At 36.4% G+C, this 16561-nt stretch overlaps 1 protein-coding gene across 1 annotated transcript in view; it reads right to left on the bottom strand.

Moving 5' to 3' along the window:
* The window catches only part of NBEA (neurobeachin), an 853790-nt gene that overhangs the window by 73764 nt on the left and 763465 nt on the right, over nucleotides 1-16561 (bottom strand). Inside the window, 1 exon segment of the mRNA XM_030563353.1 lies at nucleotides 3729-3881. Within this exon segment, the coding sequence (XP_030419213.1) occupies nucleotides 3729-3881 (153 nt within the window).

Here is a 16561-nt window from a genome sequence, read left to right as displayed (position 1 = left end):
TCTATGAATGCATAAGCAAGTTGCAACTAAGAGTTTCTGTCCACATACATAGAATTATAATTTATATATGGCTATGATAAGCAAAATGTATATGAATATCTATAATGCTGTCAACCAGAAGGTACTGAATACCCACATCATGGTTTGTGGTATCACATAAGGATCAATCCAACATAATGGAAAGACTCCCCATTGACTTAAATGGGCTCTGGATCAGAATCATAGTATCTTGAAATAGCCTCCAGATTTCTGTGGCTTCCCTGTAAATCTGTACAGTACACATTTTGCAAAGCCTGCTGAACAAATTCCAGCTCTTGGGGCAAACTTACCTCATTTTAGAGATATTGGTACCACCCTCATGCTATATTTTTCTTTAGACAGATTTTTGTAAGACAAGTCAAAGTTTTGGGCCGGAGATGGGCAATTTGAATAATAAATCTGCTGAACAGTACAAATACACGTAGAATCAGACAATAAAGATGGGTACGATCCATTAGGGCATCTCCTTCCACTCCTCTCACAGTTCAGATATGTTTTCTACAGTACATTTTCTTGTACACTATCTAATCCAGTTTTATAAGTGCCAAGTGATAGGGACATTAGAAATCTATTCCATAATCTAATAGATCTCAATATCAAGTTTTTCTGATAAATCCATCTGCTTTTTTTCCTTTCTAAGCTCAATCCTATTATTCCAAATTCCTTGGTGTTTATACCATTTTTACAGATGTTTTCCCTGCCTTAACTATTAGTTAGCTCACTACACACATTTAACTTAAAAAAAAAAAACTAAAAAACTCCACATTATCTTTAAATAGTCCCACCCTCATTCACGTTGTGTCTCTTCTCTGAACTCGCTCTAATTTGTCAATATCCTTCTGTCTTCTAGTTGCCCAGAAATGAATGCAGCATTCCAGGTGCAGTCTCACCAGAGTCATATAAAGGGAATATCTAAGTGCTCTATGTGTAATGATTCCATATACAGGGCTCGGAATTGCATATCAAATTTACTGTTCATTATCACCCCCAACTCCCTTTTGGCATTGCTACTTATCAGATTTTTTTCTACCTATTCAATATCTATTTATTCCTTTCAAGATGAATGTCAAATGTATTTTCTGCCCATTATTCAAACTTCTCTATCCCCCTTTTTATTCTTTTCTTACATCTCCCAATTTAGTATTATTTGTAAATTTCATTAATATGCTGTCCTGCTACTTCTGGTTAACTGAACTGTATATATTGGGGCTTGAGAAACCTAGGCTGACTAAAGACTCTTCTCCATTAGCATTGGCAATCCAAGACTATTTCCTGCCATGCTATTGCCAAATAAGGATGAGGAAGGGCTGGTGGCCTGCTATCTGAAAAACTGTATGGATTTGTGGAGGACTGGACTTAATATTTAACAGCTATTAAACCACTCATTGTAGAATAGATGTTGGGATGAATAAACGTCATCCAGAAAATATCTCCCATCAAGAATTGGATAAAAACAGTAGGATGCTAAAATCAAGGTAGACAGGTAGGTTAGGATGATATGTGAATTGGATAATTCTTGGATTTAAGAGTCTGATAAGTATTCAATCAATTTAAGTCTCTAATTCAACTAACCCATGAATCCTAAAATTAGCCTATCTAGTAGTCTGAGCATACCTATGGATGTACAGAGTTCATTTTTTTTCCTCTGCAAGCCTATCATTCGGAAGGGTGTTTCCAACTTTTAGCTCCAATCCTACATTAAATGCATAGCACTGTAAATGGCAAAAATACCATACTTTAAATTCATGCAAACAGCTGTTTTCTCCAACAACCATTAATAGCACAATATCTCTACAGAGAGAACCCCTTAAGATATTTTTCCAAAAGCAGAAACAAAATGGCAGCATAGAAATCACAGATTAGCACATCATGCATACATTCAATCTGTTTCTCATCACATATTGTCTTTGTTCCCCATTTAAAATTTTACACCTTTAAACATATAAAATGAGACACAGATTTTAATATAAAAGAAAAAAATTATTTCTAAAATTTCATGTAGGAATTGAATAATGTGTGTATTTAATTATTTTCTCCAAAAGGTGGTAGTTTGTTATTTTCTTTCAGTAAGGAATCAAAGAAAACAGAGTTGCTGCTACTCTCATTGAAGTCAACAGTAACACTCTTCTTGACTTTGATGAGATTAAGATTGCAGCAACCCATATATTGCCATTGTCTGTGGTAACTATTAAGTTTTATAAAGACTGTTGAAATAAAAATGTCTGTAAAACAAAAAATTCACAGTCAGATATTTTAGAAGGAAAATACCATTTAGTGTCTCCCTAACAGTGCAGGACTGTCCTCTTTCATATGTGTCTGGTGTTTTGTTATAAAATAGGGCAGGTGTTTTAATATTCAGTTATTCTTTTGAACTTTAGGAGAGCTGTATTTATGTGAATCCCAGAAGCACTGCTCCCTAAAAAATACATTTCTAGGAATTAAATTGCAGCACTGGTAAATCGATAAGTTGATGAGTGGCATTCCTCCTAAAAGGTGTTTTAGGAAATGGTCTCCAAGCAGATAGACCTCTTGGGTACGCATATATTGAGGGAATCTGTAGGCACAGGTAAGTAGTGGGTATTTTGATTCAGATCCATTTCAGGAAAATAGTCAGGAATTAAGTTGTTGAGAACTGTGATATAGTGTATGAAATACTTTCCTTTTTCTAAAAATGTTAAAAATATACATCATATTATTCATTTTATCATTAACAAATAGTAACATATGTAAGAAAATCTGCTAATGTAGGCAGATGAAATAAATATGAATAATTTTACTTAACACAGATTTTAATTCTAGGAGAAAATGTGCGTCGAAGGTCAGATTACCTTTCGAAAGCTTGGTTTATTATGAACAGCCTTGCAAAGTATAAACAAGTGTTGATCATGTGATCAGAGAAAATACAGATCTAGGTAGTGAAAAACACTACTGAATATGCACCACTAAAATTCTATTATTATTTCATGAAAAAGCGTAAATACACATATTAATACTACTAATCAAGCCACTTTGTTACCAACATCATTTGATAGATACCCAGAAGGTGAAATACCATGGCTGAAAACAGAGAAGAATAAACAGTCTCCTCTTAAAACTGCTATATCTTTTCCATTGAAAGTATGTTAATTTACTGAAAAATATTTTATTTATGTAAAAAAGTACACTTTATGGTGTTTCATAGCTACAATTCTGCACACTTGGTAGTGATTTGTGATGGAAGGGTACTTTTGCAAAACTCGTTCAGAAAATATAGTACTTGGCACAGTAGCTCAGTATTCCTGCATAAACAATTAATTCCTTTTGAATGGAAACTGAACAGCGTCCAATCATGCAAGGAGCTGAGTACTTCCTGCAAACTCCCATTGTGTTTATTTGCAGCAAATGTTCAGTATTTTGCAGGACTGGGCTCTTAATTCTTCAGAATATTTTACACTGTCCAACTGAGGCCCATCAAATTGCTTTCTCCTCAGAGAGCAAATAACCGAATTTACAATTCCATTATTGGTCCTCATTAAAGAAAAATCATTGTACAATAAAGAGTCCTATTAAATAAGAGCTGAATGAAAACTCCTCCTAGACTTTTTCTTCTTGCATTTTAACTCTAATTCTGCAGAGGTGAAAAGCCAGTGATATGTTAGCTTGTTAAAACACTGAACTTGTTACTAAAGCTTAACTAAAATCCCTCTTACCATCCTGTTGATCCGGACAAAGTCTTCGGGCTTCTTTGCCCATGGGGGAAGCTCAACATCATTTACAACAACTTCATCCTCTCTGACACCTAGATTATATCCGTTACTGTTGACAAACATCTCTGGTAGGTAGTAAAACTCTGGAATTAACTCCTGCCAGAGAGAAAGCATAATGTGTTACCTTGCATATGTATAGAACAGCTGCATGATACTTAAAATTTTCAATAACCATATAAGAAAAACAATCTTCCCCATTTGCACAAAATCATACTTGCATTATTTATATTTCTGTGGACAAAAGATGTTTAAGGAAGAATTTTTATAATATTTTTTCTTGTACTTAACTTTGAGCAGACATTTTATTATAATATATTGAACAGTTTTTGTCTTCCTCAATCTTGTTTCAATAAATGATATGAGTTAGGAAGAGCACTACCTTCTCACCCTTTGTTAAATTAAATATGTTAGAAAGTAATCAGAGATCTTCCAATTCTGTTTAACAAAACTATTTTAAAAGGGAAGAACCTGTGAAATCTTAATGGAAAAGAAGGTTATATTTTAGTCCTAATGTTTCTTTGCTTTTTTTTTATATTATCTATTGCATTAACATATATAACACAATTTTATGGATAAAAAGATGGCACATGATGATAAACAAAAACAGTTTCAGGTGAGTGGACTTTTCTGTAGTCAGCAACATTCAAATATGGACAGGAAGCTGTCAGAATGGCAAAATGTCTTTAAAATTTAAATACATGCAACTTGAATTATGAAAGCTCAGTAAACAGGAAGCAAATCTAAGCTGGTATTAATATTTAGGTAGTGCCCACTGTGAAGTTTATCACAGTTTGAAGGAGGTCCTAAGCTGAAATTCAATGATTTTGACACCATAAATATCTCAATTTGTAGGTGCATATTATGGAAGCAGCTGGTGCTGAATTGCAATAATAGAAAAAGCTACAGCTTTAAACCCCACCATCTTTTCTCTAATATCTATATAGGGATTAAATTCACTAAATTACATTATTAAAAGCATTAGGGCATTCTGTTGTGTAACATGATCAAAACTGATGACACAGCACCTGAAACCTTAATCTCTTTGTGGTCTTTTCAAAGGCTGCAAACACACAGAGCATAAAAAAATCACTGCAGACACTAAAGTCTCTAATTAAATCTGATCCGCAACTCTACAGAGACTAGAGCAGTTAAAGCACAGAAGGCACTTTCAAGTTTTATCATTAAAAACAAATATATGAATATTTACATAAAAATTTTAGGTATTTTTAGCGGAACAACTTATTTGGTTCTCTTATACCATTCATGCTGTATGAAAAACAGTATGATTCAAATTAAACTAAAAACCACAACATTAATTAATATTTAGCCAATGTAAAATAGTAATTAAATGAGACATGCCTGAACATGCGTTATGCTCATTATATAGCTTGTAACTACATAAAACAATAACATTTTGAAGAAATATTTCATACATTTAAAAGTAAAACAAATAACGTAAAAAAGATACAAACCCTGAATATCGTATTGGGTTAAACACAGACTATTTGGCTGGGAATCCTAACTTGTTATATTACCATCTCTAATTTGTTTACTTGAAAAGTTTTCTAAAAATTCATTCTGATATGGTTGAAAACAAATTGTCCATTCTCCTTCTGACTCTCATCCCATCACTTCTTAGATTCTTCAAGAAACCCTATTTGTCCATTCTCACAGGGACAGCACGGGGCCTGATTATCTTTCCAGAGCTCAGCAAAACCACTCCTAACTGCGGACTAATGAGTTGCTGCAAAGCAACACATGCTGCAGTGCAAATCACAGTCCTCAGAGGTCCTCCAGATGCCTGCTGGCCTCAGAGTGGTGAAAGTATGTCATCTCAAAATAATTAAAATGAAATGGAATACAACAATGGAAAAACTGACTTCTAATTTTAAAAAAAATCTTCATTTAAATTTTGAACAAAATCCATCCAGTGCATATTGCTGATGCTTTGACCAGCTATAACATTTTTATAAAGCTGGCTGTTCTATTAACATATAAGACGACACATAGTCTCTGCAGTTTCTCAGTCATAGAGCCAGATTGGGAAACTCTTGCAGCTGATGTAACTGTACATTTTGCATTATCCAAATAAATGTCTAATCTCTTTTTGAACTCTACTAACATCTGGCCCTCAATGATACCTTGTGGCAAAGAGTTCCAAGCAATTATATATTAATAAATTACCAATTTAAAATGTAATGCCATTCACATTAATTCAATGTCTCTTTGTCCCTGTAGGGTGAGAAAGGGTCAACAGGAGCATCTTATTTACCCTTTATACAATTTATTATTTTGTAGTCATTTAGCATGACCTCTGTTATTTATCTTCTCTGGAAACTAAGCAGTACCAGTCTTTTAATCTTTCTTCATATGTCAGTCTCTCCAGGCTGCTAATCCTTTTTTGTTGTTCATCTTTAAACACCTTGTATTCCTGATAATCCTTTTTTGAAACAAGGTGAGCGGACTGGTCATAGTATTTCAGGTCAGGGAATAATATCCATGTATGTGAAAACAGTATGATATTTCCAGAATTACTTTCATTCCTATTCATTATTTTGTTTGCTTTCATGACCACTATCCTGAGGCATCCCACTCTTAACTTTCTGCCATTTTGAAAACTGACCATTTATTCCTACTCATGTGTTTTTTACCTCTTCATCAGTTTCTAATTTAGGACAATATTTTACCTCTCACCATATGACCATTAGTTCCTTCAAGGCATCTTCTGGGGAACTTTATCAAAGGCTCTTTGAAAGGCCAAATGAATGCTACCTGGTTTTCCTCTGATCACTATTTTGTTGACATGGTTATAGAATTCTAGTAGATTACAGAGGTAAAATTTTCCTTTACAAATGTAATGCTGCTGTACAACTGGCAAAGGGATTTTCCTTTACAAACGTCCATATCATATCATGTTCATTTATATATTTTATAATTTCATTTTTAAATGCTTTAACCAACTTTCCTGATAGAAAAGTCTGGTCTGTAATTCCCAAAGTCACGCCTAACATCTTTTTTAAACACAGAGGCAATATTTGTTACACTTCAGTCCAGTTCTTTGTTATTTGGATACTAGACATATTCTAAAGTCTTCTATCCTTTGTGATAATTACTTTCTATATTGTTGGCAGCTAAAGATAAAACCTAGCTAAATTTATCAAATGCTTCTTCCCACATTTCTAAATAGTTTTAATCTCTGTAAATACAGGAGAGAACAACTTGGAACTCAAAGAAACTTTTGAATTTTTATTTCAGGACCAATCATATGTTCCATTTTAATACATGTTCTTCCATGTTAAATTGTACACATTCAACTTGAGCTTTTAATTGTCATACTTGGTAAAAAGCTTAACTGTCTTTCTCCATTTGAGATTATAATTCTGCTTGTTGAGGACTAGACAGAAACTCCATTTGGAGCCAGAAAGCAAAAGTATACCATTCAATTAAGGTGAGCACATCACTCTGAAGGACATGCCCTAATCTGCTAGGATGGAGATCAGGAGAGGAGTAACTAAACCTAAGTCTCGCAGGTGGTAGTACAGAATACTATCTACTTGAGTTGTCCAGTGTCAGACCAGGATATACCCTTTTAGTTTATTACATGTGGATATTGGAAGCAGATTATTTCCAAGATGTGCATATCAAACTTTACAATCACATGGTTTGGACCTATTGAGCCCTGTTACATTTTGTCAAATATATATCACCCAGAAATAAACTAAATACAAGCATTTTCATTGATTTCAAGGGGCTTTAGATGGAACGCTAAAACCTTAGCTAAACCAACAGTATCTCCTGCTTCTCATTCATTTGTATGGATTCTGTAATTTTCCATCAATTAATGGACTGCTACAAACCCCAATTTCTGCCCAGTAGAAAGGGAGCACTGGTGAAGAAGTTCATGTTTAAAGTATCTTGGAATACCAGTCAAAAGCATCTGGCAGATCAGCAACGGTGTATCTACCAAAAGTTGGCCTCCACGGCTCTGTTGTCTGTTGATGCTTTCTGTAAACAGATTGCTTCAATCCAAGCTATGAAGTTTCTCACTGTTCAAAGTGGCCATTGTTTAAGAAGTTGATCTTTTCAGAAAAGCCACCAATATAGAATAAAATGTTGATGAGAGCCAAATCTAAAAGTATTTTCTTCCTAAACAACAGCAGCTTCAAACAGTACATGAGCCTATATAGATCAGGATGAAATGGTAAACGTGATATACTGTAACACAAAAAGGTTCCCTAACACCTATACCAGCTTGTAGGTATCAAATGGGGCAATGAAGGGGAAAACATTCACAAATCATAGATATTAAATAAAAATGGACATATTAAAAGTATCTATATACCTATGGATTTCCTTTACAAATATATCCTTTATTGTATTTTGTTCAACTGAAGTATACTTTTGCATAGACTAACATATGCAGGATAGTTACAGACTTCTTGACTATTGCCAAACAGGTAAAAGGATCCAAACAAATTTTTCAGATGGCATAATCTGTCAATTACTTCATACCAAAATAAATATCTAGTGCCAGGACCGACACCAGTGTTTTTGGCGGCCTAGGTGCACGGCCATTTTGGCGCCTCACGTGCTGCTCCCGCGGCTCTGGTGGACCTGCTGCAGGCGTTCCTGCGGAGGGTCCACTGGTCCCGTGGCTATGGTGGAGCTGCCGCAGAAGTGCCTGCGGGAGGTCCATCGGAGCCGCGGGACCAGTGGACCGTCCGCAGGCACGCCTGTGGCAGGTCCACCGGAGCCGCCTGCCGCCCCCCCGGCAAAATGCCGCCCCCCCAGTAATCCTGGTGCCCTAGAAGATTGCCTAGGTCACCTAAATGGAAGCGCCGGCCCTGACTAGTGCTCAAAGAGTTAATAAAACTAGGGATTCTAGTGGTCTAAATCTATTTGAGGTCATTTCTATCTAGTATGCTTTGACATCTCAGAAACTGGTAACCTCCTCTGCTCTCTTTCATTCACACATCTAATAAGACAGGTTAGCTTTCTATCACTTAATAGCCAGCTACCTTGTAAGCAGCTCTAGTAGCTTAGATTTTCTCAAATGAAGAATGATGCAGTAAAGCTATGAAGGAAGAAATGTGATCTCTGGTTCATTTTAATAGCTATACTAAAACCCCGAGGTATATTTAATAGCATTATATGCCTTGTGTCTTTGTATGAGAAAACATCCCCAAACACATTTTCTAATTTACTAGCATGTGACAAAGCTGAGGTGCTTAGGAATTAAACTTTAAAAGTATGTCTTGGAGTGACAGAAGACCACTATTAATACTATCATAATTGTATACCACTTGCATCAAATCTGACATTTCAGTTTAACATATTTTGCTAAGAGTATACCATTTTATGGCCTACTAGTAAAATCAAATCCAACACAGACGTTTTCACTTTTCTAATATAATTCACTTCAAGATTTTAAGCTGCTATTCCTTTCTTTCTTTCTTTTTTTCCTAAATGGTTGATCCCCTGGCATCCATTAATTCCACAACCGCCTCATATTGGGTCAATGAGTCAGTCAGGAGTACCTCCATTAACTGTATTAATTTACACTATGTCACCTTAATGACATTTTGTCATAGCTACCTTTCCTGACACCTACATACTCTATTCAAAAAGTAATATAACAAGTTAGAGAGGCAGTAGGAAACATTAGTGTCTCAACAGTAAGTTCTTTGGATGTCAGTGTTACCAAAAACTGGAGGGGAGGAGGGAAAGGGAAAAAAAAAGATGTGAAAGTTGACTGGCCAACTTATGGTCATTTCCGGGTGACTTGTTTCCTGAAAGGTCATTCTACTAACATTCATTCTTCTTCCAGCTTCCACTGATTACCACAGGAGAAGGTCGACATTAATAAAGAGAGACACAATAAAATAAACTATTTTTTCTAGGTTCTCTCTTGTGTGTTACCATGCTGATATAGCACATGCTGTATTAATTCTCTTCAATTCAAGTCAGGTAAATTGGTCTCTTTAAAAATGAACCCAAACAGTGCAAATACACTGAGCAAAAACTGTGTAAATAAATCTTTAATCATGCAATTCACGTAATTCTACAATATGTTAGATTTTTTTAAAGGTATTGCACCTAATCCATGGGATAGCATTAAGTGCAAATTACTGTTTGCTTTTTACAAACTGATCAAACTACCACAGCTTTATTTTCATTATCTCAATGTGAAACATTTTAGCTATTGAAGAAACTGCAAGAAAGAAAGTGTGTCATAATGGCAATTTTTCGAATAAATACACATTGACAGGCAAATGTCAGATGGCTATTTGGTGCAATTTAAGCACTGTATTTTTTAAGAGATTAAAATATATTTTAAAATATTAAGGTTGCAGCTGGAAAAGTAGAGCAGGTTAATGTTGTGGGCTCTCTTTGTCTGTTCAGCTTTAGAATTTCAATTTACAAACCTACATTGACAATTAAAAATTACCTGATTCATCCTCTCTCTCAAAATAAATCTCAATATACTATCAACATATTCATAATATAAACTGTTAGACTTTTAATCAGACAGTGTGATAAAGAATTTTTAAAAACATGTATTTTTCTGAATGTACATATATTACATGAAAGCCGAAGCTATGGTAACATTCCAGCACATAATACTACTAATTTTAAAGGATATATATGCATACATATGCTATTTTTGAAGGATTTTGTAATCTCTCCCATTTTAATTTGCTCAGACCAATAGGTTTTCAGCTCAGATTCATTTTAAAAAAATGAAACCGGTGCATTTACTATAGTTACATTTAACGTTACTACCAATTTTCGAAGATTTTACTGGTTTGAGAGTTATTCTATATCTAATACACATAATGGTGAATATCAGTAGAATTAGTAAAACTTTTATAGTGTGCCCGTTGTATGGTAAGTGGGATTACATTAACAAGTAATCTCCTCTAAAGAGCCACATGTGGAACTACAGGGATCATAGGTGGAGCTAGAATGAAGTTTTAGAGAATCTGTTGCAAACTCTGATATAGTACACACATTAAGCATCATATTTATTGTACATGCAGATACATTCACAAAGAATTTTTGCCTCTTTATATGCTATTTCTTTTCATCCCACCTCAGTCCAATGACTTTCAGACCTACTGTGTAAAGAGTAGAAATTATGAAGCAAGAGAATGTGGATGTTTAGCTATTTCAAATTGAGAGAGCTCCAATTACTTTTAATTAACCGAGTTTACTTCTACTAGAAACCTTCACCTCCCATCTTCCCCCCCAATATTTGAAGACTAAAAAGCAGCATCTTAAGAATGTGACAATAAGACTAACAATCTAAATTAACGAATAAAAATTCTGCAAGAGTACTTGACAACATGGGCCAAAAGTATACGAAGAGACCCAAGCAGTAACAAACAGATCTCAAGAAATGGGATATTTCTAGAATTAATAACAGTTCAGCTTCCTTTCTTTTCGTAGAATATTCTTTGAGTCATCAGGAGAAATTCATCCTGATGTCATGGCATTGAGAAATGCACCACATTAAAGTCTTAAGCCATAAACAACAACAACAATTAGCTGCTACATTCACTCTTGATTTATCACTAAGAAACAGACTTTAGAGATGGAAAGTTCCTACAGAATCTATCTTCTTGCCAAATCATGATTGCTCTAGAATATATTTCCTAATGCCAGTCTCTTAAGAAATAGGGCCTTGTACTACTTCCATTGAGAATCTGTGGCACAATCAAATAAATTTCACTGTCAGCAAGTTCTCATATTATGTTGCTCAAATATTCCTTTTATAAAATTCATCCCATTGCTCTTACTTATATCTCTTTGTCCATGAGAAATTCCTCTTTTTCTCTGAAGTTTTTACTCTTTAATCTGAAGTATTTGTAAGTTTGTCCCCCTTTAGAATCATTTAGCCAAACCATATACATTTCTTTTAATTTTTCTCTGTAAATCAATTTGTCCAGTTCCTTAAACATTTTGCTGCTCTTCTTAGTACTTCCTTCAATTTGTCTACATAAATTAAAATAATGAATTGTCCAGCAATGAAAGCATAACAGTTGCTCTATTCAACACCTATTAAAAAACTCTTTTCTCTAGAACCATAAGATCTGTGTAACAGAACCGAAAGAAAAACAGACTACTTAAGGTGGAATTTTAATACAGTGATATGTTAGCTATTATAATATTAGTCTTATAACTTGGCTTCATTAAAAGCCCTCCTATTGAACTAGACAAAGTCTTTGGACCAGGAAGCTCAATATTGTATAACAAAGAGTTTTTACACACTGTTTACCCAAAGGAAATGTTTTGTATTGTAGCACCAGTATTGGCTTTGTGTAAGTCAGGGGTCTCAAAGTCCCGGCCTGCGGGCCATCTGTGGCCCAAGAACCTCCCCATTTAGGTTGAGACCCATGCAGCCACGCTGCCAGTTCCATATGCTGCAGGCGCTGCCCCGCGCAGCTCCCATTGGCTGGGGGAGACGGACAGCGATACCCATCACTAGTCGCTGGGCAGAGTTAGCATCATTAATTGCCAGGCAGATTCAGCCATGGAGGCAGCATCACTTTTTTCCACAATGAATATAAACAAATCAAAACACTGAACACAACTATCTGATGCACACCTTGCTGTAATCCTGAAGGTTTCAACTGCTCTGTCACTTAGGCCAAACATCAACAAACTGACAGAACTGAAGTACAGCCAGGTGTCTGGCAAATATTAAAAACTCTCTGGCAGGAGAACAACTGTATAAAGTTGTATGACAGTTTTATTATTTCTAAGAAATTCAAAATAAAAAAATATAATATAAATGTTTTTTTTTCTGAACACCATCCTCAGTGACATTGGCCCACTAGGAGGATTTGAGGACTGGCACTGGCCCTAAGGTAAATTGAGTTTAAGACCCTTGGGGTAAGTATTCTATAACTACGTTGGGTAAAGCAGTATATTGAATAGTGGTACCAAATATGCAAGCAAGTTTGGCCCAAAATATGTCTAATCTAACTGTAAAAGGGTTTTATCACTACACTATCAAACTAGTGTATTGTCATTTACTAAATATGCTCCTCTTAAAATATCTTTATATTCGTGAACTATGTGAAAAACATCTCATGTCAATACATACTTTTAATATAATTTGAATACTTACCGGGCAATTCTACTTAAACTAAAGATGGAAAAAATCAGAACTCCAGATCTGAAAACCTTGAATTTTGAGTAAGTTCTGGTCCTCACTTCACAGAATTGGCTATCATCTCTGAAATGGGTGGAGCGAAACCCCCAGGTCCCACTCCCTCCCCTCCTTCCCAGATTCTGGGGGAAATTTCATTTTGAGTCCAAATTCAAACTTTGCAACTCACAGGACCATCTCTTCTTTAAAGTACATAAATAGGATTCCCAAAATGTAGTGACAGTGTGTAAGAAATATTTGGCACAACCATTAATAATACATTTTCATAAGGGCATGCTAGCAGTAATGGTTTAGCCATAAAGTTTCTAGAAACTAAAGAGGATTTAATACTAAAAGAAAAAAGTGAATGTTAAACATTAAATTTTCAAAGCACCTTTATATGTGATTTTAGCCACATAATTTCCAATTGCCTTTTATTTGGGAATTGTGTAGCTAAACCTCTGTGCAACTCTATGACATTTTAGGTGGTAAACAAAAAATATCCCTATTTTGAAACTGCATTATGTTTTCTATAAATTAGAAGAAAAGGTTACTGACCCTGTGCAGTAACTATGGTTCTTTAAAACTTCGGTCCTTAGGGGAACTTGACTTCAGGTGCAGATGTGCCTCTCACAGATTTTTTGTTCAGTGTGTACTGGGCCTGCACATGCATCCTATACATCCCTGATACTGTGCACCAACACGATACGTGGCTGCACAGGTGAATCCCCATTAGTTTCTTCTCTATTCAAACCTCCCACAGAGAACAGTCCAAAGCAGAGGAGAATGAGGGCAGGTAGTAGAGCACCCACACAGACACACATCTTGAAGAAAAACAGTTACTGCACAGGCGGAGGAATCTTGTCTTCTTTGAGTCGTGTCCCTATGGGTGCTCCACTTCAGGTGACTCTGAAGCAGTATCCCCACAGGGAGAAGGGAGCTTTGGAATTGAGTTCAGAACCGATGATAGAACCAGAATTCCCAGTGCCACATCAGATCTAGCAGCATGGATCAAGGCACATTGCCTAGAAAATGTATTTATTGAAGCCCATGTAGTGGCCTTACATATCTCAGATACTGGAATATTTTTGAGTAATACCATGGATGTTGCTTGCAACCTGCTAGAGTGCACTATCACCCTGTGGGAGCATTGAGCACTGGCTTCATCATAACAAGCAACAACAGACTCAGAGATCCAAATAGACAGTCTCTGGGTGGAGATTGTGCACCCTTTGGATCTATCTGCTATGGAAACAAACTGTCTAGAGGACTTCTGAAATTGCTTGGTTCTATCTAGAAAGGCGGTTAAGGAGTGTTTGACATCTAACGTACGAAAAGAGGTCTCCTGCTGAGACTTACGTAGTTTGGAGAAAAATATCGGTAGATAAATGGTTTGGTTAAGATAAAGGTCCAATATCATCTTAGGTAAAAATTCAGGATGGGATCATAAAGAAACCTTGTCTTTGAAGAACACCATAAAGGGGGATCTGCCATTAAGGCCTCAATTTCCCTGACTCTATGGGCCAACATGGAGCCACTATAAAAGCTGTCTACATGGATAAGTGAAGCAAAGAATGCATTGCCATCAGTTTGAATGTAGGTCTCATGAGGCATCTAAGTTGAGATTCCACTTCAGTGGGGAGAGGTCTTTGACTTGGGGGGTAGAGGTTCGCCAAATCTTTAATAAAGCTTGAAGACACAGGGTAAGCAAATATAGAAAACCCTTTTATCTGGAATATGAAAAGCTCATATTGAGACCAAATGAACCTTGATTGAGCTAACTGATAATGCTGATTTCTTTAGGTCCAACAAGTTATCCCATGGTAGCTGTGAGAGATGAGGATTTGGATATGACCTGCTGGCATTGATACCACTGGCTGCATCTCTTCCGCTTCTACAGGTAAGTGACTTGGGTTGATTCCTTTCTATTGATCAGTAACACTTGTACTTCCACAGAACAGATAGATTCTAATGCCACAGACCATCAAGGAACCATGCTCTGAGGTAGAGGACCCCCTAAGTTGGGGTCATGTACCTGACTTGTGTTTTGAAGAGGAGGTGGATCCTGCTCTCCCATACTTGTTGATATAGAACATGCAGGCTACATTGTCCATCATGATTCTGATTGATTTGCCCCTGATGAGAGGGAGAAAATGAAGGCAGACATTCCTGACTGCCCAGAGTTCCAACAGGTTAATGTGGTCACTGGTTTCCTGAGGTCACCATTTGCTCTGAGCCGTGGGAGTACTAAGGTGAGATCCACATTTCAACAAGTATGCATCCACTGTCATGGTGATTGTCAGAGTTAGATGAAGGAAAGGAATGCCTGCACCAACACTGAGCTGATCTTTCCACCACTCTAGGGAGTCCGTTACATGAAGAGGAACCAAGACTTGTTTGTCTAAGCTGTTGCTGGCCAGTGAACAGACCTTTTTGACAGTTCCTTACTGAGGTACTAAGATACTGAGATACAAGGACTCCCTTAAATGGTCCTGACCAGATTTAATAATGTTATGAATCTGTCCCTGGGGACGTGGGCTCTGGCTGTCAATGAATTCTAGGATGCCCCTATGAACTGTATTTTCTATAAAGGGCTTAACATGGATTTTCTTACATTTAACTGAAGAACCAATTTCAGGAAAAGAAAAAGGGCCATCTGAGTGGATTATAGTACTGTTTCATATGATCAGCCCTTGATCAGACAGTCATCAAGTTATGGGAAAACTAAAATTGCCTCCCGATGAAAGTAAGCAGCTACTACCGCTAAGACCTTTGAGAACACCCTTGGAGCTGAGGAGAGGCCAAAGGGAAGTACTCAGTATTGAAAATGATTATAGCCTATTGCAAACTGTAGGTATTTTCTGTGAGATGCATAAATCACTACATGGAAATGGGCATCTTGTAGTTTGAGGGCCAATACCCAGTCTCCTGCCCTTATTGAAGGGATGATAGTTGCCAAGTCACCATCCTGAACTTTTGAGACTTTATAAATTTGTTTAGTAGTCTTAAATCCAAAATTGGTCTCCACTGTCTTTCTTTGGCAAAAGGAAATATCTTGAATAGAACTCCTTCCCTTGTGAAGAGCATGGATCCCCTCTAATGGTCCTAATTAAAGGAGGGAGTCTATTTCTTGTCTCAGTGAAAGCTCGTGAGGAAGGTCCCTGAAGAAGGATAGGGAGGGGGATGGAATGGAGAGAGGGACATAAAGTGAATGGTGTACCCGAATGTTATGACCTTTGTGTCTCTGATGATATGCTTCCATGCTTGATGGAAATGGGAAAGATGGTCTCTATATTAGGGGAGATGGGCAAAAGTCTGCAGTTGTTGAACTAGAGATGTGGGAGGATTTGAACCCTTGGCTGATGAATCAAAACTTTTTGATGATGGTGATGGAGTACTTGTAGGAGGATTGGCAGCTCTCTTCTTCTGGAACATATGTCTCTTGCTGGGGGATTCAGTGGGTCTTTGAAACCCTGAGAATTAAACCAAGCAAAATATCTGGGCATTTTGTGACTTACTAACTCTTCTTTTATTCTTAGGTTTGTAGAAAACCAGAGACAGTACATTTTAATGTATGAAAAGACTCATTCATGGTCTCTGAAAATAGCTTCAGACCATTGAA

The sequence above is a fragment of the Gopherus evgoodei genome, chromosome 1, assembly GCF_007399415.2.
Source record: "Gopherus evgoodei ecotype Sinaloan lineage chromosome 1, rGopEvg1_v1.p, whole genome shotgun sequence".
NCBI classification, from domain to species: domain Eukaryota; kingdom Metazoa; phylum Chordata; order Testudines; family Testudinidae; genus Gopherus; species Gopherus evgoodei.
Note: the sequence above shows the minus strand (reverse complement) of the source record. Positions and strands in the feature narration are given on the sequence as shown.